Source organism: Gymnodraco acuticeps, unplaced genomic scaffold (genome assembly GCF_902827175.1).
Source record: "Gymnodraco acuticeps unplaced genomic scaffold, fGymAcu1.1, whole genome shotgun sequence".
In the NCBI taxonomy this organism is placed as follows: domain Eukaryota; kingdom Metazoa; phylum Chordata; class Actinopteri; order Perciformes; family Bathydraconidae; genus Gymnodraco; species Gymnodraco acuticeps.
In genome coordinates, this window is record NW_022991003.1 from 2,267,813 (window position 1) to 2,287,819 (window position 20,007).

Consider the following 20,007-nt stretch of genomic DNA (forward strand, 5'->3'; position numbering starts at 1 on the left):
TCTGTCCGGGCGAGCCAAGAGGCTCATTTAAATCATGTTAGAGCGAGTAAATCGAATTTAAGTATCTCTTTTGCCCACAACACATTTGGATTCTGCTGGTGACAAGAAACAGCGCTGACGTCCAATTTAGAGCATGGCGAGCACACAGCAACAAATAAACACTCAGGTTTGTTCCACTTGTCCCCCTTAATTTGTTTAACCCTTTCCCCGCCGCTGATGTCTACTTCCACAGATAGTGTCAGTCAATTCAGAACCTATATGTTAAAGATGGATGTATGTATTTGCACTAAAATGTTGATTTGAAAACAAAACGATGAAGTGACAGGACATCAGGACACATTTTATTTCGGTAAAACAAAAACAACAAAAGAGCCTATTAGTTACAAGAAGCTGAGAAAATGTTGGTTTGTTATTGATTCAGCAAAATAACCAAACTGTTTTGTTGATAGATAAATCAATTCAGTACATTTTTTATAAAAATAAAAGTATTGCACAGTTCACCTTCCTATTGTCAACATGTGTTGATTTTTTCTGTATGGGACAATACATGAATTTATCTTCAGTACATCTTTACATTTTAGATAATAATTTGTAAATGTAAAACCAATTAGCAGACAAATGAATAATACAAATCCTTAGTTTCAACCTTATGTACTTTTAAAAAATAATTTAAAAATAAAAAACTATTGATATTGAAGTATACATTATGGAATTAGGTTACGAGTTTTGAAAAACATTTAAAAAGAAAATAATGTATTATTAATAATTAATATTAATGACGAGACAGCTAGTATCTGAACTTCCCCATTTATAGTTTTGTTGGTAAACTGGTATGTTTTAAAAGTGTTTGGCATGTTATATTATATTTTTAACAATTACAATAAACATTTAATTGCTCTGTGTTTTTGGCGATTCAAGTCTTTTTTGGGCCAACAAAAAGTATTTGAAACCCTAACTACAATAGTCCCCTAATATAGCCCATCACGCTGGGAAATATGATTTAAGTTTAAATGACCAGTTAGGTGAATAAATAAAGATAACATTTTGGTTTCTGGTCGACATTTCTGTCAACTGCATCTGTTTGGATACGGCTTTAAACATGTCTGACTGTTCTTATATTGTTATTTAGTGTCATGCTTTCATTGGGCGTCAGTCAGAGTATGTGAGATGGTACCATGGCAGTGATATTTATAAATAAAGTGGCCTGTTTAGTTGACAAACCGACACCTTGTTTTTTCTCATCAGTTGTCGGACTGGCAGTCTGAGATAAGAGGACTGGGCATCACTGATGATTATGACCCACCTAGTGAGGAGCCGTTTGTTTTAAACCTGAGCTGCTTTTCAAAAACAACCCTTTCAACACTTTTCTTTCTTCAGCATCTGTCTATTTGTATTCTCTCCCGCCTCCAAAGCTTCATGACAACAGTTGTAACCTCCTCAATCAAAACACGGTTTACGTGTAGTGTATGAAGTGGCGTCTATTGAAAGAAAATAAGGGGAAATAATAACACCTAATAGTCAGTCTGTCAGATGTGCCCATCTTCTGTAAAAGAAACAAAAATAAATGTAACCAGATTTGAATATCTAACATTTGAGTCTGACGCAGAGAGGACGGATCAAAGGGAAGAGAGACACACCAGAGGGGGGCAATCATAAACACATTGTCTCATTTTAATAAGTGAGGGGAATGCTTTCTAAACCAGCGCATATCATCGATGTGTTTTGGAGTGCGAGAGGAAGGGGGGGTAAAGTGAAGTACATCAAAACATAGCTAATGAGGGCTGGGTTAAAAATGGCTGTGCATGAAATATTGATGGCAGGATACCTGGAATCTAAAGAATGTTCTGCACACAATAACAGGGTCACTGCTAAACATATACTTTTCTTCCACAGCTCAAAACGATTTAATAAGCAAATATATTACTGTTATTTCATCAAACTCACCTGTTCAGTCAGATCCTCGGAAATCTATAGATTTTCACTTGTGTAAAAAGCTTTTGTTTCAGTTCATTTAAGACGTGTTGTAAATTATTGACTGTATTTTTATTTTAGTAATGTGATATTTGTATAATAAGTAACATCTTTAATAATCAGACATGCATGTATTAACATTTATTATATTGAAGATAGTCCAGTATTAGTAGTTATTATGCTTAATGGCAGAGAAAGATCACTTTGGAAATATATAGTGCAGATGTTATAGATATCACTTTTTCTATCCAATGTCATGATTCAATTAAAGTTTGTTTTAATTCATCTTTAAAGTGTATTTAAAGGTCCCATGTCTTGGCCATTTCTACTGATCATAATTCCATTGTTGAGGTATACTAAAATAAATGTTGTTCAATTTTCCAAACTCACATTGGTTTCTCATTCAGCATCTCTGCATAGTATGTGTATTCACTCTCTGTCCTAAATGGCTTATTGGAGCTCCTGCCCCCTCCTCCCTGTGAGCCCAGTGGCCGTCTGCGAGACAGCGAGACACAGCGAAACCCAGCCCCAAACACACACACACACCCACAGCCTGGCTGGGAGTTTGTGTGTGTGCCCAGGCTGAGTTCCGCGGTGTCTCGCAGACCCCACACCAGTGAGCCAGCTCACAGTGTTTCCCCTCCTCGCAGCAGCGAGCCTCGCAACGTCCCGCCGAGTGTGTGTGTGGAAGTCCGCGGATTGGTCCAAACGTAACGGCTCCGCGGATTGGCCCATTTGGACCAAGCCGTTACGTTACGTCACTATACCCGAAATACGTCACTATACCCAAGAAGTAAACAATGGAAAAAGAGAAATCCCCAACGAGGCGTTCTGGGGCAGCATACAGGTATTTTCTGTGTTTCTACAGGGTGTACTTTGAGGGGTTTTGACTCTGCAGACCATTCACATGCATAAAAACCTTCATAACACACAAGAGGACGGGTAATAACCGGAAAAGCATGACATGGGACCTTTAAAACAATGTGCCTCAGAAAGCCGATGTCCCATGATTGATTTGATACGTTTAATGTCTAGTTTCCTTCTTTTCCTTTGTTTGTTGAATATCATATCTCGACATGTATTTTATGTATGTATGTTCTTTCGTGGTTAACGGCCCCTCCAGGATCAACAGCTCACTCAAGTTCAGGGTTTTGTCATTTTAGTATTTAATTACAACTTTACAGTCTTCTGTTATTTACAGGCGTCATAAATGTATATGTATTTTGTTACAGTATTTATGAATGATGAAAAAAAACAACAACTAACAAAAACAAAAAAAGTGTGTTTCACTTTTTAGTGGTCCAAAAAGCAAGACAACACAAATCTGAAATTAGAGTTACACAAATGTAGTCACCCTGTTTCAGCCAGAGAGCATTCCAGCTCGTCTTATTCAAGTATATCATGTTCATACAAAAATATTAATGAATAAATAATTATTAACACAATACTCCAATGAGTCTAATAAAGTAAAACCAAGACAGATATTGCACCATTTCATGGCACGTACCAAATGTAATATCTTGGCAAGATTATTAATGATGCAAACATCAAATACTTAACATTTAGCAACCAATATTCACAAATAAAAATCAAAACTGTATATATATATATATATATTGTGCTAATATAAACCAAAGAGTAACAGATTAAACAGAAGGAACAAATACTTTTGAGGTTCTCTCTTAGTGTACCCATCAATGATGTATATATATATTCATATGACTCATGCCCTTTGCTCCTGAGTGGTTAAGTGCAATGTGCATTATGTTAGCTTCTTCCATGTAAGAAAGGAGAGTGAATACGTACAAAGTGGGATTATGGTGTTTTAAGAAAGGGCGGTTGCTTTGGCCTTCTGTTGATACAGTCAGAATTTGACGGGTTTTTTTGGCTAAAATGTCCGCGAGCAGCAGTGATGATGATGTGTGTTCAGATCATGTTGTTCTTCTTCAGTACCTCTAAGTACTGCTGCGTGGCCCTGCTGACGGGGTCCAGCTCCACCCGCGAGGCCGAGCCCACCGGGGACATCCGGGCTGAAGCTACGTCCAGCTCTGCTGAGGCTGAGAGAGAGAGAGAGAGTCAGAATTCATTGATTTTGCAACGGGAGGATTTACATTATGATAACAGCAGAAGTATAGTGGAGATAAAGTCAAGAGAATAGACTTACGTATTTAAAAACATTTTTTTTTAAGTGGGCAAATGTTATTAATAATAAAAAAACACAATAAGTAAAAAACAATAGCAGATAAATACACCATAGTAAAAATAACTAGCAGTATTATTTTGTGTGACCATATCAGTTTCCAGAGGAAGCTGGGACTGTTTACAAATTGTAAATACATTGAATTTTGTTTTAATAACCCGAGTGAGCAGCAGCTACAAGTCAAATACTGCTAGCATCAAATTAATTAAATCAGAATCCGAAATACATAAAAAATCCCAGGGAGAAATGTGTTTTGGTGACAGTTGTTGCATTATAGAAGGAATACAAATACATGTTATAATATAAGAAGTGAGAATGTAAACTAAAGAAGATAATTAAAGCGAAATATAAAATATCCCCAATAATCTTATGAAAGACTTTATTACGAGCTGAGATGTAGGCCATGTTTCCAGCTTCAGTGAACTCACCGTTGTTTAATTCCTTTGATATGTTTCTATCCAACTCGCTTTGCATCTGGAAACAAAAGAAGCAAAGTTCAGTTAGATTAAGATGTTGAGAGATAAAACAGAAACAAATGTTTTCACACGTTTAAAATAAAAAGACAAAGAAGCAAGGATGATATTTTACAACAAAACACAATACCATAGGAAATGGAACATGTGGATGCTTTGAGAGCAGGGTTAGGTAATAAACAGATTATATATTAATATTAGATTAAATATTGTCTAAGTTTCTGGATATCATAACAGTGTTGTATTTTCCTGCTTTTAAAAGTTGCAATCCAGTGATGTGATTGCATTTCTTTAATTTACCAGACTGTTCTAACTGCTCTATTATTTGCCTTAGCCCACTTAGCCGTTATATCAAGCCCCCAGGAAGTGCGCCGGACTCTGAGGAAAATATTCGTTGTGGCCAAACGGCGGTACTACACTTCCGTATCAGTCGCTGGACCCGGAAAGACTTTTTCCCATTGACTAACATTGGGAAAGAGACGTCTGTAAATCATTGGATAATTTTTTAAAAACTAAATAAACTACCCAGTATGAACGTTTGTATAGCCCTTATTAAAAACATTCGGTCCTCAAGTTGTAAAATGTGCTAATAACGTTATTCTGAGTTATTTTCCTCGGCATTATGAACGCGGATCTAACCCACGGGACCGCGCCGCCCGGCACGTTCATGTGACGTGTTCAGTACTACATGAGATTCACCTTTACCCATGGATGCACAATAAAAACGGATTCTATGAAAACTTTCGTGACGTTTCGCTCTCTCAAAAGTTGGGCCATTTGTTCTTCATGCGCCAATGAGCAACTCTCATAGAAATGAACGAGGCCCCGCCTCCCACGCTGTATCCAGTTCTTATTATACATCCATGCCTTATATGCACACAACTGATGAATATTGATCAAACATTTAACTGTGTATATATTAAAAGCACCAATTCTAATAAAAATAATTTGGTAAAAAAAAAATACGATATCTGTATCTTCTCCATATTACCCAGCCCTATTGGATGGTGAAGACAAACCACTGCAAAACAAATCATGACTAGTTTGTAAAACACAGCAGGAAATGCCAAGCATGTACGCTCTGCTTTAGGGTAGGTGGAGTTTCTGCCCTTAAGAAGGCAATTCCTGAAAGATGAAGAAGGGAAAAGCTCTGCAATAATAAGGACCAATGTGATTTAAAACACATGTGTGACCTGCATTGACCCGAAGACACATTTTGAGTTATATACACTGTTGTAAAGAGGAGATTCCTAGCTTTCTAATGATATCAGGATTGTTGTTGTACTCCAAATATTAAGCAACCGAGTCATCATTTTGAGAAAAAGGCCTCCAAAGTTTCCTCTTCCCTAGAATCCATCGATCTGATTGATTATTAGCGGCTAATAAATGACCAAAGTAGTACGGAGGAAACATATTTTCGTTTGTATTACTGGTCTGGGGGAAGCTCGCGAGTGTGTGTGTGTTTGTGTATTTTTGCATTTGTTTCCCGGGGAAAACCTTCACGAGTAACGCCGGCTGTTGTTATGCCTGCTGTGACGTCAAGTTACTCCGTCCTCCGCTTGTAATTATGCCGTCACAAGCTTCAAAGTTATATTTATCATCTGAATTTGCTGAAACAAGTTTAATATTCTGAAAACCAAGACTTTGTTTATTTGAAATCAGATGAAAACAAACTGTAACGGACCCTGCCGTGTTATCTATGATTACTATACGCCTTTACTTCATCATTTCAGCCGGAGGGAGGGGGGCGGCGCTGAAGAGCCGAGTGCGAGTTGAGAGATGCCTGTCATCTTCCCTTTACAAGCTTCAAACATGTATTTATCGGGAGATTTTGGCAATAAAAGTTTCATATTCTGAAAGCCAAGACTTTGTTTATTTAAAATCAAACCCCCGAAAAACTAGTTTTTTACACAAATCCACGTTTATTTTGAAATGAGCCGTTGCGACTTCCGACTGATTTCGATAGAGCGGGTCACATACATGGGGAAAGCTCCTAAATATGAACATTTTCTGTAACTTAACTGGTTCCATCCACTCAATATACTTTTATATTCCTAACCCTAACAATATTTGTATGCTATGTAAAACTTGAACATGATGGGAAGTATGGGAACAGAAATGTAGGCCCACAGCAGGTTAGAGGGAACACCCGTAGGGATGCACTGATTTATTGGCCGAACATTAGTGCCCACCATTTTGACTGCTATCGGCCCGATTGAAAAATGTGCTGATTGGCCGCTGACCAGGTTAGTGCCTCCGATGATATTTAGTTAGTAGCAGCCAGACTTGGTTTTGGTTACTCTGGCATGACTTGAAACAGTAAAGGATGCCAGCATGTGTCAAGAGTTTCTGAATCTGTGCATCCCTTCACAGCAGCCAATAGGACACTGAGCTAAACACATCTACACACCTGGTTATGGGTCTGGCTGAAGAGAGGAGAGATGAGAGACAGACTTTTGAGCTAGAAGCTAGAAGAGTGAGAAATAGAAGACAGGTTAGACGTAAAGTCCCACTACCATAAAGGATAGAGATAGAGTGAAGAAAAAAATGTGCAGGAGCAAGGAAAGAAAAGAACAAGGGGGAAGAAATGTAGAAAATTCAGAGGGAAGACAGGTGTTATTAGACTTCAGAAAGCCATTTGATAGTTGAGCTTTTTAGTATGCTTTTCCTCAATCAGAAATATCTAATGTGTGGACCTAAAAACCCACAGCATAATATATTTCTGTAGTTAATATGACAATGTAACAACACACTAACCAGTGTATTAAACCAACATCTTTGAAAAAAATGGCACCAATTTCACAAAGAAAACTGAAAACCAACGACACTATGGAAATGAAAATGGCTGAAAGTAAATGAACTTGTATCCATTAGAGAGATGCAACCGTCATCACCATGTGAGTGGATTAATAACCATACAGACCTTTGCTAGGTAGTCCTCGACTCTGCTGTTGTGCCCGTCCGTTACAGGGTTAAGGAGTGAGAGTCCCAGGCCAAGACTCCTGTTCAGGGGCCCCAGTGTGGCCCCGTAGTGTAATGGTGAACCCAGAGAGCTCACGTCCAGCGTGGGCCCCCCAAGGCTTCCGTTAGCGATGCTGCTGGTGATCAGAGAGCGGCTGCGCTCGTTCAGCAGCTTGGAATTGGCTTCTGAGAGCCGACTGTTGGCCCTGTGGGGGAAAAGTCATTGATGAAATACACGTTTGCTACTGTTGGCACTATTTACGTTTGATTGCACATAGCATATCATATTCTATTTAATATTGAATAATCCATTCTTGCACAATAATATCCTGCATTATATTTGTTACTGGAAATTTGTATTTCCACATGTATATTTTCCACATGTATATATATTTTGTATCTTTTTAATGCTATTTTATTTCTATTTCTGAAATGTATTGGACTGTTTATTTCTGGGTCTTAGTTTCTCTTATGTACATTGCCTTGTGTTTTTTATGCTGCTGCAACGCAAACATTTCCCAAATTGGGACAATAAAGTACCTATCTATCTATCCATCCATCCATCCATCCATCTATCTATCCATCTATCTATCCATCCATCTATCTATCTATCCATCCATCTATCTATCTATCCATCCATCTATCTATCTATCCATCTATCTATCCATCCATCCATCCATCCATCTATCCATCCATCTATCCATCTATCTATCTATCCATCCATCCATCCATCCATCCATCCATCTATCCAATCAGGTGTTAAAGACTGACCCCCTACAAAACCACAGAGCAAGCTGGTCTCACCTCTCAAGTCTGGCAGCGAGGGACTTGCGGACCCGCAGCTCCTCGGCGTAGAGTTGGTGGTATCGCTCCAGCTCCGTGCGGGTAGAGTCTCTCTGGTTGAGGCTGTCATGATGGGTGGTGCGGGCCCGGTTCAATTCCCCCTCCAACTCCCGGATCTTCTGCTCCAGCTGGGAGCGCAGGTTGGTCTCATTGGCCGCTTTGATCTGATCCAACGCTTCCTGGGATGCTGCCTGGGACTGAGGAATAAACAGATACATATTACATCAGACTTAGACACAGTGCATTTCTTTATCGAAAGACAATATGTTCATCATCAGCTTTTAAAGGTCACCTATTATGCAAAATCCACTTTTTCGTGTCTTTTATACATCAACTTGTGTCCCCTCTGTGGAAAGAGATTCTGAAAGTTTCAGGAAAAAAGATTCTCTCTCTTTTTGTCCTGATCCATTTATATAAAAACCTGTCTGAAAATGAGCTGATCAGATTTTGGCCACTTTATGATGTCATAACGTTTGTTTGGCTTGTGTGACCATTAGCCAATCACCAACGAAGGTAACCCCCTAATCCCCCCCCCATCCTTATCACCTGAATGTTTTGTATATATATCTGAGACCTATAATATATTGATGAAAAACAGTATAATAGGGGACCTTTAAGAAGTAGAAGGCCATTGATCATAATAACTAATTGATATTGGCCTTTACCTGCAGGAAGACGTTGACCTGCTCCAGTTTCTGTTGGATCTCCTGACGGGCCCTCTCCTCGGCATCACGGCGGTACTGCTCCACCTGGCTCTGCTCCATCTGAACGGCCTCCATTCGCCGTCTAAGGTCCAGCACCTCCTCCTCCAGCTGCCTCTTACTCCTCTCCAGCTGCTCGTTGCTGCGGCTCGAGCTCTTCAGGGAGGACAGCTGATCCTTCAGGTCGTCGTTCACCTTCTCCAGCTGACTGCGGCGGGACGCTTCCTTCTCAAGCTGTACCTGCAGATCGTCCACCTGGTTAGAAAAGACAGAGGCCGAGGTCTGAGGAATAACACTACGTCTAAGGGACTCAAACTTTACTATTAGAGTGCTGACAGACAAACCCTTTCTTTCATCCGGCCAATCGCCCCCTCGGCCTGGCTGTGTCTGCCCTGCTCCACCCGCAGGCTGCCCAGAGGAGAGGCAAACTCCGCTCCACCGGTGTCCTGATCCCGCAGTTTCTTCTTGGCAGTCTTCACTAAAGTACGCAACCTTAAACACATATGCACAAATAATATAAGTAAACATTAATAGTAATAAATAAAAAAGAAAATATCTAATACAAACCTTTCTTCTGGAGTGGAGTGCACCAGCTGGGCGTAAAAATGTAGGTCTTAACTCTAACGTCGGGCTTAGCTACATCCGACTTAGTGATTTGAATTTACACCGAGTGCACCAAGCCTGACTAGTCTCGGTCGTAGCTGCGCCTGGTCTTAAGATGCGCGTCCACGTGAATACACGCGAAACAGTAATTGTTGCCAAGCAACACACGTCTACATAATTTAATACTCAAACTCCTCCATTCAGAGCAAACTAAGACTTGGATAACGAAGTCATGGATAACAGAAACCAAAAGAAGAGAAAAATTACGCCCACACCCCGAAAAAGAAAGAGGGATTTTACAGAGCTACAGCGTGAACTGGTGGAGAAAGAGATCGTTCGTGTGGAGGTGGAGACCGCAAAACTGAGAGCGGAACATGACAAAATTGAGCTGGAGAAGGAGAAATTAAGACTCAAAATTATAATTCTTAATAATCAGCAAAGAATCACTGAAGAAGACAATTTGTCATTCACCATTCTCTAATCATATTTGTTGTACTTGTTTTTATCTCAATGCCATGTTAATAGTTCTCCAAATGTTATCTAATGTTCTTGTGTGTGTTTTTTGAATAAAATAGGCTATAAAACGGCCTAATGAAAATATGTGGTCACAATGGGAGCTTATTGAAATGCAATTGCAAAAAAACAGCGTTCATATTACAAATATACAGGGCTATATGTTGTTTATTATGTGATTGTAGTTAACTCGTCCACCGATATCTTCACGGATGCCAGGAGGATTTTGCTGCTTCTTCTTGTGTTGGTAAGTGAATATAATTCCTAAGGCGGCGCTGGAGAGCCAAGGAAACTTGTCTAATAGCCCGACATGCAGTTGTGCGATGAACATTAATCATGTCTCCCACAGTATTAAAGTAAAATCTGAGCGCAATCAGCACCTGCAAGGTTGGGAAGAGCGCAGCGTTTCTGTCTGATCCGTTCTGTTGTTGAGGGGAGATCTCCTCGATTAAATCAAAAAGGGCTTGTCTGCCAAAACGAAACCTCTCTATCAGCTCACTGAATAGATATCCAGTGGGTTTGTTCGATCACGGACGACTCTCTCGTCTTAATGCCCTTTCGTTGTTACAACATGTAAATAAGACGCACTGCCAGTTATTTTCATTCTTGCCTGTTTTACGTTACTATGGATACTAGTCTCTCTTTCCGATTTACGCCTGCTCCATACTAGGCGTAAAAGTTACACCCGGGCGCAACACATACAGGGCTTAAGTCTAAGTGGTGCACTAGTCATAACTTTAGTTTGGTCTTAACCTTCGGTTCTACGTCGGACGTAGAGTTACGCCCAGCTTACGTCCAGCTGGTGCACTCCACTCTTGAGGACCAGCAAACAACTTGAAATGAAGTAGCAAACTAATACAAGTGGTATACTCGAAGACCATTAGCTTTACTCCAGTGGCGAGCTGTGACTTTTATACCTAGGCCCTCTGACCCCCACCCCTTCCCTCGAAAAAAGAAAAAGAATAAAAGAGTTATTACATCACAGCGTATACTTCAGCGGAATATCAAAACATCGGCCCGGGGTGCAAAACGCATCAATGACAGCGACCCTCTACCACACAAAACAACACCTGTAGATAACCCAATTTGTGTTCTTTGAAATTGAAAAGGATATTGCATTGTGTTTGTTACTTTCGTTGCAGTTGTATGTCTTAAGTGTAATATGGCATGCTTTTATTTTGCAGGCGAGTTTTTGACAGGAAGTTGTTGTTGCTACGGAAACAAGAAAAGCTTTACAGGGGGGGGGGGAAACTGGTCATAAAGTCCGCCATAATAAAACCCACCCATTTAGAGGGAAGATATGATTGGTCAATTGTACTGTCATTTGACATTACTCTCTCATTTAGTTACCCTAACAGGCCCTCTGTGAATTTACAGCTGGACCACCAATCAGCTCCTGTCTTCACCTCACAGAGACAAGCTTCTTTAATTTAACACTTCCCATTCAAACAGAAACTGAACAGGCAGATTCGAAGGATTTATTAAATCAAGTTATTTTGGTAAAACTAATGAAAAATACAACTAAACAAATCTTTTTTAAAAATATATATTTAAAAAAAATCTTTTTTATGTTTTTAAATATTATTTTGTAGAATATCTTAGGCCCTCAGAGAGGGCGCTGACGGCTCGCCACTGCTTGACTGATATGCAAAGTGAATCCATTATTCCCTAAACACTGTTATTACTCGTACACTATGCAAAGTGATCAGCTTTGACTGCATGTAACTCATTCATACTTAAAGTGACAAGCTCAGATAAAAACCAAATCGCAACAACAAAAAAACACCTTTCAATAAAAGCAAACTCCAACAATGAAGGTCATGACCATGTAATACACAAAAACCACTGCGGGAACCTATTATATAGGTTGTGGACATCAATAAGGGTTCATCTCAAATAAAAAACGGAAAATCTTACACCAGATATACTGTACACATAACAGCCACATAAGCCAGGAAAAGCTGCGCTCTACTGGATCCTGGTTGTGTCTAATTATGAGGAAGATGTACTGCCATGGGGGAGGAGGGTGAGGAGGGTGAGGAAGGTGAGGGAGGTGAGGAGGGTGCGAGGCGGAGGCTAGGAGTCACCTGTACATTTCTTTTTGGAGCTCTGTGTTTCTCTGCATCTCTTGATCCAGCCGGGCGTCTACAGCCTTCTTCTGCTCCGAGATCTTCTTGGCTTTCTTCTTCTCTATCTCCATCTGGAACACAGGAAGCAGGCCCGTAGCTGTGAGACTCAGGTGATGGTACATCACCAGGAGTGATTGCTACAACTTCAGGGCCCGTATGAATGCATGACTATGGGTCATAGTCACCTGGGTGCTGAGGTCTCCCTTTTCCTTCTCCAGCTCTGCCAGGCGCAGTCCCAGCTTAGAGCGGCTCTTCAGCTCCTCCTCCCACAGGGCCTGAGAGTCGTGCGCCGTGTGGGACAGCATGCTCTGCTTCTGGACCTACGAGAGAGAAACATAAAGACAAGAAATCTAATTATTATATATTAGGGATGTTAACAATACCAAAAACTCACGGTACGATAATATCGCGAAAACAAGTCCACGGTACGATATTTATCGCGATATTGAAAAATATATATTTTTTTACTTGAAAAAATGTTCTGTATTCAATTATAAATCTGATTTGTACAGCATTTTAGTAGGACAGTAGTATTTGTGTCAAAAATATAATAATCAGACCCTGCAATAAAATAAATAAAGTTTCACTTTAGTTTTTCAAGTAACTCAACTCAAACTCACTCAGACAGGTTATTTTTAGGAATATGAGCATGTCCACATTTCTGGGATGTTTGGGCATTTACAATATCCCCTGCTGTTGAAAAAACTCTCTTGCTTGGTACTGATGTTGCTGGGACAGAGAGATATGCTTTGGCCATGGGTGACAGCAGTGGGTCAAACTGTGCATTGTCTCTCCACCACTTCAAAAACAATACAGTTTTTGCCAAGAAGGTGAGGCTTATTGACAGGGCGAGATATAAATACTGTTGGTACTTGTCAATGTCTCTAGGTGTGTACATGTAGCCCTGTAAATACGATGTCCTTTTGTGTTATCTGTTGTTTTATGTTCATGTTGTAACCTACTTGCTGCCATGTTGGACAGGTCTCCCTTGAAAAAGAGATCGATGATCTCAACCTGGTAGATTTTGTCTCACGACGGTATTGAAACATTTATTTATCGCGATATCGCGATATTCGATATATCGTTACATCCCTATTATATATACAATGTACTGTATATAAACATTATAAAAGGAAGTTCCAATCAGATTGTTACAGCCTATTGTTCTTCTCACCTGTAACAATCTGTTTAATTCGAATGTATCAGTAGGAGAAGTCTAAAAATTAGAAACCGAAACCTTCTTCTTATTTATTTAAATTAGTGAAATGATTTGCTTCAATAGTTTCACACTTTAGGCTTTCTAGAAAAGTTCACAACGAAAACAGTTTTCCTAGTTTTTCAAATAGTGTTTCCTGTTTGGTTAAAAAAAATAAAAAAAAGATTCTTTAGAAATGTTTGATTCTTTCCCTTTTGGCCGTCTCCTCAAAAATGTAAGAACTCCCTGCTCATTCTGGTTGTTCTTTACATAGATTAAAAACCAGAAGAAGTTAGAAGCAGATTTTTTTGTTCGAGTAAGGAAATAAATATGCCACCAACCTCTCGATTGAGTTGGTCTTCCAAAGTCATCTTACTGCTTTGGAGGTTTGTTACCAACTCCTCCAAATGACCTCTCACCTACACAAATAGTAAAAGCATTGTAAACATATTTGTGTGTGTTCCTGTTGTCTGTTTATCATTCATCAAGAGAAGTGAGAGGATAGTTTGATTAAAATGTAGTAGCATGCATCAGGCAGAGTGAGACATGAAGAAGGGTACCACTTTAAAATAAGACCACCCTTATAAAGGATTCATAAAGGGTTTATAATTAGGTTAACATCGTTTTCATACATCAACACAGGCTCACTATTTGGCAAGATGACTAAGCCTTATATTGGCTACTACTTCGTCTTCTTCATCAGCCAGCATCCTTGGTATCTGTTGTTCACCGAGTTGATTCCCCCCCCCATCCATCTTGATGGAAGGTGAGGAAGGTGAGGAGGGTGAGGAGGATGAGGAGGGTGAGGAGGGTGAGGAAGGTGAGGAGGGTGAGGAAGATGTACTGCCATGGGTGAGGAGGGTGAGGAAGGTGAGGAGGGGGAGGAAGGTGAGGAAGATGTACTGCCATGGGTGAGGGAGGTGAGGAGGGTGAGGAGGGTGAGGAAGGTGAGGAAGGTGAGGAAAATGTACTGCCATGGGTGAGGGAGGTGAGGAGGGTGAGAAGGGTGAGGAAGGTGAGGAAGATGTACTGCCATGGGTGAGGGAGGTGAGGAAGGTGAGGAAGGTGAGGAAGATGTACTGCCATGGGTGAGGGAGGTGAGGAGGGTGAGGAAGGTGAGGAAGGTGAGGAAGATGTACTGCCATGGGTGAGGGAGGTGAGGAAGATGAGAACTTGTTTCAGACTTATTGTAAAGTGTGAAACAAGTCACCATTTATTAATGAGTTACTACCATTTCTAATAAGGCTCAGCAGTACAGATACATGTGGGCTCACTATTTGGCAAGCAACCGGTCACAGTCGCCCTGTTTATCTCATATCTTATAAAAGCTTATTAATGATGTATAAAGTGTTCACAACCTAATTAATAAATGAATTACAAACTATTGGTAAACCCTTTAGTCTTATTGTAAAGTGGTACCTAAAGAAGTGACAGAACCCACATACCAAAATCAGGCTTTAAGGGAGAAACCATCATTTTAGTTCACCAAGAAAAACCGACATAAGGATTATGTTAGGATTTCTGGTCTAGCAAAACACCCACGAAGCCCAAGTGAATGTCACTCTGTAAATAGATCAAATATGATTTACGTTGTTATGTATAGTAATAAAAAGAAATGACAGAGGTAAACCAACACAGTGGGACTAAGCCTAAATCCACAATACCAACCCCTTCTCCAGGCGAGCAGTCGGATTGCTGGAAAAAAATGTGATACCTTAATGACTTCATAATGTAACGCCAGCTTTTTGATGTCAGAGAGATTTCTCTAAGAATCACCATACTGAGATGTTGAGTTTTGCTATTTAAGTCACACAAAAAGGATATATGGCGCCAGTGAGATCCTGTATAAAATGTGTGTGTGAAAGCATCTCACCATGGCAGACTCCTGAGCCCCTTTCTGAAGAGCTTCAATTCTGTTGGCCTGTTGCTTTGCAGCAGCTTCCAGCCGGGCGTTCTCTATCTCCAACCTAATGAGACGTAACATTGACACTCTGCATCACATATATTCATATACTGTGTACCGAAACATTTCCTGACAATACTTTTTAACACAGTTATAGAATATATATATATAAGTATTTCTGAGTTGTTTTAAAATCAACTCATTATCTTTCACTCCTGTGTGTGTGTGTGTGTGTGTGTGTGTGTGTGTGTGTGTGTGTACATACCTTTGCATAGCTTCCTCCAGCTGTTTGATGGTGGTATCAGAAGCTGCCGAGGCTAACAGCGCCTCCTGGTGCTTCTGAACAGCGGTGGAGAGCTCCTTTTCCCTCTCATCCAGACTGCTCTTCAGACTGTTAATGCGTCTCTCAGCCTGAACATACTGGTCTTCGCTTTCCTCCAGCTACAAGTCAGAGACAAAGCATCCGATCTGTATCGTCAGAAATGTTAACAGTGGACCTAACTGTCAGTTTACCTCAAATTGTGACAGTAAGCCATCTAATCAGCTTGACATCAGAGACATGGTGATGATATGACACCACAAGGTGGCACTGTTCCCTGCTGTTACCTTTCCTCTGAGCCTTTCCAAGTCTTTAAAGAGTCGAGCCTTCTCCTCCTCCAGGTCATTGCGATAGCGTGTGTTGACCTCCAGAGTAGCCTCACTCATTGACAGCTTCTTGAGTGAGTCAGCCAGCTCCTGCTGCAGATGCCTTAAGGTAGTCTGCGTTCAGACAGAATCCAAAGAAAGCAGATTAGAGATAAAGACCGGCATTCTGGAAAAAGGCTTACTATGAATCTGGTGGAAGAGGTTAATGTCCTGATCTTACCTCTCTTTCGCTCCTCAGTTCCTCATTCTTGTAGAGCTGTTCTCGGAATTCAGCAGCCTTACTGGCGAGCTCCTTGCTTCTCTCCTCCACTAGTTGTACCCTCTCCTCGCTGTCGGAGCGCAGCTGGGACAGGAGGTCACTGAAACGATCGTGGGCGTCTGTCACTGCACGCTCCTTTGCAACGCCTTTGTTTTGGGACTCCTCTAGCTGCTGCCGTAGTAACATGCTCTCACTCTGGGTTTGGGCTAGCCGCTCCTGTGCGGCCTCTTGCCGTGCTCCGGCACGGTTCACCTGCTCCTCCTTCACCTGCAGGGCCGCTTCTAGACCCTTCACCCGGGCAGCCTCCTGGTCCTTCTCCCGCTGCAGGACGTCCAGCAGGAGGCTTTTCTCCGTCAGCTGCAGTGTGGCTCGGTGAACTTCATTCTCCAGGCTGTTAGCACGAGTCTCTGCCTTGGACAGCTTCTGGGAAAGGCTGCTGACTGACTCACGTTGATTGGCTACTTCACCTGTTGATGTGAAAGGCTAGTAAGTTAAAAGAACATATCTCAGTGAAGTAAAAAGATGGAAGGACACAAAGATGCACATAATAAAAGTCTGCATATACAATAAAACACAGACTAAGAGCTTTACGTGAAACATTCGGGGCTTTTCAGAAAACATCCGGGGCTTGAGCCCAAGTAGCCACCCCCTAGCGCCGCCACTGGTCTCCAAGCATGAAATTAGTCTGAAATAAAGCCCAACTTGTCTTGGAGCTGTCCATCCATTTCTACCTCTACCAACCTGTGAGTCTGTCCTTAAGACGCTGGTGTTCCTCTCTCTCCCGGAGCAGAGCTCTCTCTGTCTCTGTGTGAGCTGACAGGCAAAGCTCCGCCTCCTTTACGGCTCCAGCCAGGCGGACACGAGTGGAATCGACTTCTGCGTCCAGCGTTTCGCGAGTCTGTCGCTCGTTTTCCAGACGGTTTGACGTCATAGCAAACTCAGACTTCAAGGCGGTCAGCTGGTTATTGCAGTTGAACAAAGTTTGGGTCAAGGCTTCACTGTTGAGTTTAAGATCTCGACGAGCATCTTCCAGCTGCTCTTTGAGGTGTTCATTCTCCTCCAAAAGGTGGCTCTCTTTGAGACTGCTGTTGGCCTGTGAACGCTCCAGGTCTGCTCTGAGGATGCTCAGCTGCTCCTGGAAGGTGGCAGTTTGCTGGAGCAGCTCCCTCTCCCTGTCACTGGCCTCAGTGAGCTGAGACAAAGCCTACAGACAGGAAAAAAAACATGTTGCGTTAAAACACACACACACACACACACACACACACACACACACACACACACACACACACACACACACACACACACACACACACCACACACACACACACACACACACACACACACACACACACACACACACACACACACACACACACACACACACACACACACACACACACACACACACACACACACACACACACACACACACACACACACACACACACACACACACACACACACACACACACACACACACACACACACACACACACACACACACACACACACACACACACACAAGGAAAAAACTGTAAACTTTACCATTAAATTCCCAAATTACAATAAAAATTCAAAATAGAATTTATAGGAAAATATTTGAATTTGAAAGTCTAATAATTTCACATGTTGCATTAAGAGTCTACCTCAAAACCTTTTTAATATTCCTTTCCAGCTACATATAAAGAAACACAACATCCCATGGTTATACATAAACCATATAAACAAACTAAAATGATGGATATCACTGTGTGAAGATTACCTCATTGCTTTTGCTGATGTTTATTTTGTTCTCGTGCTCTATCTCTTGCTGCTTACGGAGATGGCTGCTGAGCAGATTCTCCTGCAGCGTCCGAGCACTGCGCTCCTGAGCGAGCAGTCTCTGGGTCTCACTGTGGTCCTCTTCAAGCTGGGAGTAAATAACATATAATCAACTAATGCAGGGGTGTCAAACTCAAATACACAGTGGGCCAAAATAAAAAAAATGGGTACTAGTCGAGGGCCGGACTGGTTCAATGTTTATTGCAAAACGTATTGAAATGAACTTATTGCACATATTAAACCTGGAACTAACAAAGCTTAAATTATTGCCTATAAAAACAACATTAAACATTAAATAATCAGTTGCATTAATTTCTCATGGCTCTATCTGCAGCTTTTCCGGAGTCATTTCTTATGATTACATTTTTCCACAGGCCAACAACAGCTTCAAAAAAACTATTCCCCTCAAAGAACAAACCAAACACGCCCTGTTGTCGTGAGAAAGAAAGTGCAGAAGGAAACATCCATTAAAGTCAGTGTGCTGCTCTGTGATGCTAGTTCAAGCAGATACTTGGCGTCTCATCTCGGGTGCAAGTTCATCAATGTTTGGGCTCAGGCTCTGAGCTGAGGAAACCCTCAGGATGGAGTGAAGGTGTGCGTGCAATATACCAGTGGGCCAGATCTAATAGTAATTAGAAATGATCCTGCGGGCCGAAATTAAATCCACCACGGGCCTGATTTGGCCCCCGGGCCTTGAGTTTGACACATGTGAACTAATGCATCAATCTGTTTTACACCAAACAAAGCTGATCTCATTACATCATCATAAGCTCTAACTAATGCCTAATAATGAGTATTAAGCATCATACAAAACATGTGAAATGATCTAAACATTAAAGCTTAGTTAAAGATATTTTAAAACATAATGTGATATGGTTAACATGACATTAGCCAACATCAATACAATAAAAAGAAAAATGGTCCCACACCGACAGAAAACAATTGGAGTTTAAGATGGTGTACCTGCTTCATGCTGTTGACCAGTGTTCTCATCTCCAGCTCCAGGTTCCTGAGGGTGAGCTCCACCTTCTGCTTGTCCTGCACCTCCACCTGGTGCTGCTCCTCCATCCTTCTAAGCTGGTCTCTGGTCGTGTTGTACATCATGGTGGCGTTGCGGCGATGTTCCTGCTCCTGTTTCAGCTGAAATCTATAGCAAGTTTCAGACGAAATATAGTTTTTAAATAAATTAAAAAAAGATCCATAAATTAGGCCATCACATGACGGATGCTGCACACAAATATGACAAGAGAGAGCAAGAGCATGTAAAGAAACGGCTACAGGAAGCTGTCGTTCTAGGAAAGGAAGTTGCTCTCACTTGAGGTTTGGGACTTCAGACTGCAGCTCCAGCTGGTTGCGCTCCAAGGCCGATTTCACATCTTTAACTTCTTCCAGAGAGCTGTTCAACTCCGCCCTCTCCATTTCCAGCTGGCTCACCTTGTCTGACAGGTATCCATGGCGACTCCTTGCCTTTTGGATGGAGCGCTCATACTCGTGGAAAATGTTCTGCAGCTTCACCGAGTCTAGGGATATAATATTGCAAGTCTCTTTCAAAGGTGGATTGCCTACATGTATTTAGCTAATTATATGTATGTTAGCATTTGAATCAGTACCCAAAGTGGCTAAGTCCAGCTTCTGAATGAGGAGGGATGCGTGGCGATAGCCTGAAGTGGGAGAGTCGTCCGTGGCCGTGTCCGACGACTGAGTGAGTTCATCAAAGTCTTCTGCCATCTCCACTTCTTCAGGATTCTGCATATGGAAACAGCTCGGTTGGGAATATGATTCACTTTCTC

The 20,007-nt window shown here is 41.4% G+C and overlaps 1 protein-coding gene across 1 annotated transcript in view; it reads right to left on the reverse strand.

The window, feature by feature from the left end:
- Window positions 1-3,251: 3,251 nt before the first annotated feature.
- Window positions 3,252-20,007, reverse strand: part of si:ch211-272n13.3 (ankyrin repeat domain-containing protein 26) — a 38,141-nt gene continuing 21,385 nt past the window's right edge. Inside the window, 19 exon segments of the mRNA XM_034236129.1 lie at window positions 3,252-4,028; window positions 4,600-4,645; window positions 7,568-7,811; window positions 8,410-8,645; window positions 9,114-9,404; window positions 9,494-9,641; window positions 12,353-12,465; window positions 12,580-12,714; window positions 13,931-14,008; window positions 15,258-15,284; window positions 15,463-15,556; window positions 15,758-15,933; window positions 16,099-16,251; window positions 16,358-16,863; window positions 17,138-17,600; window positions 18,159-18,305; window positions 19,181-19,364; window positions 19,533-19,737; window positions 19,828-19,963. Coding sequence (XP_034092020.1) covers window positions 3,898-4,028; window positions 4,600-4,645; window positions 7,568-7,811; window positions 8,410-8,645; window positions 9,114-9,404; window positions 9,494-9,641; window positions 12,353-12,465; window positions 12,580-12,714; window positions 13,931-14,008; window positions 15,258-15,284; window positions 15,463-15,556; window positions 15,758-15,933; window positions 16,099-16,251; window positions 16,358-16,863; window positions 17,138-17,600; window positions 18,159-18,305; window positions 19,181-19,364; window positions 19,533-19,737; window positions 19,828-19,963 — 3,513 coding nt within the window. The 3' untranslated portion in view covers window positions 3,252-3,897.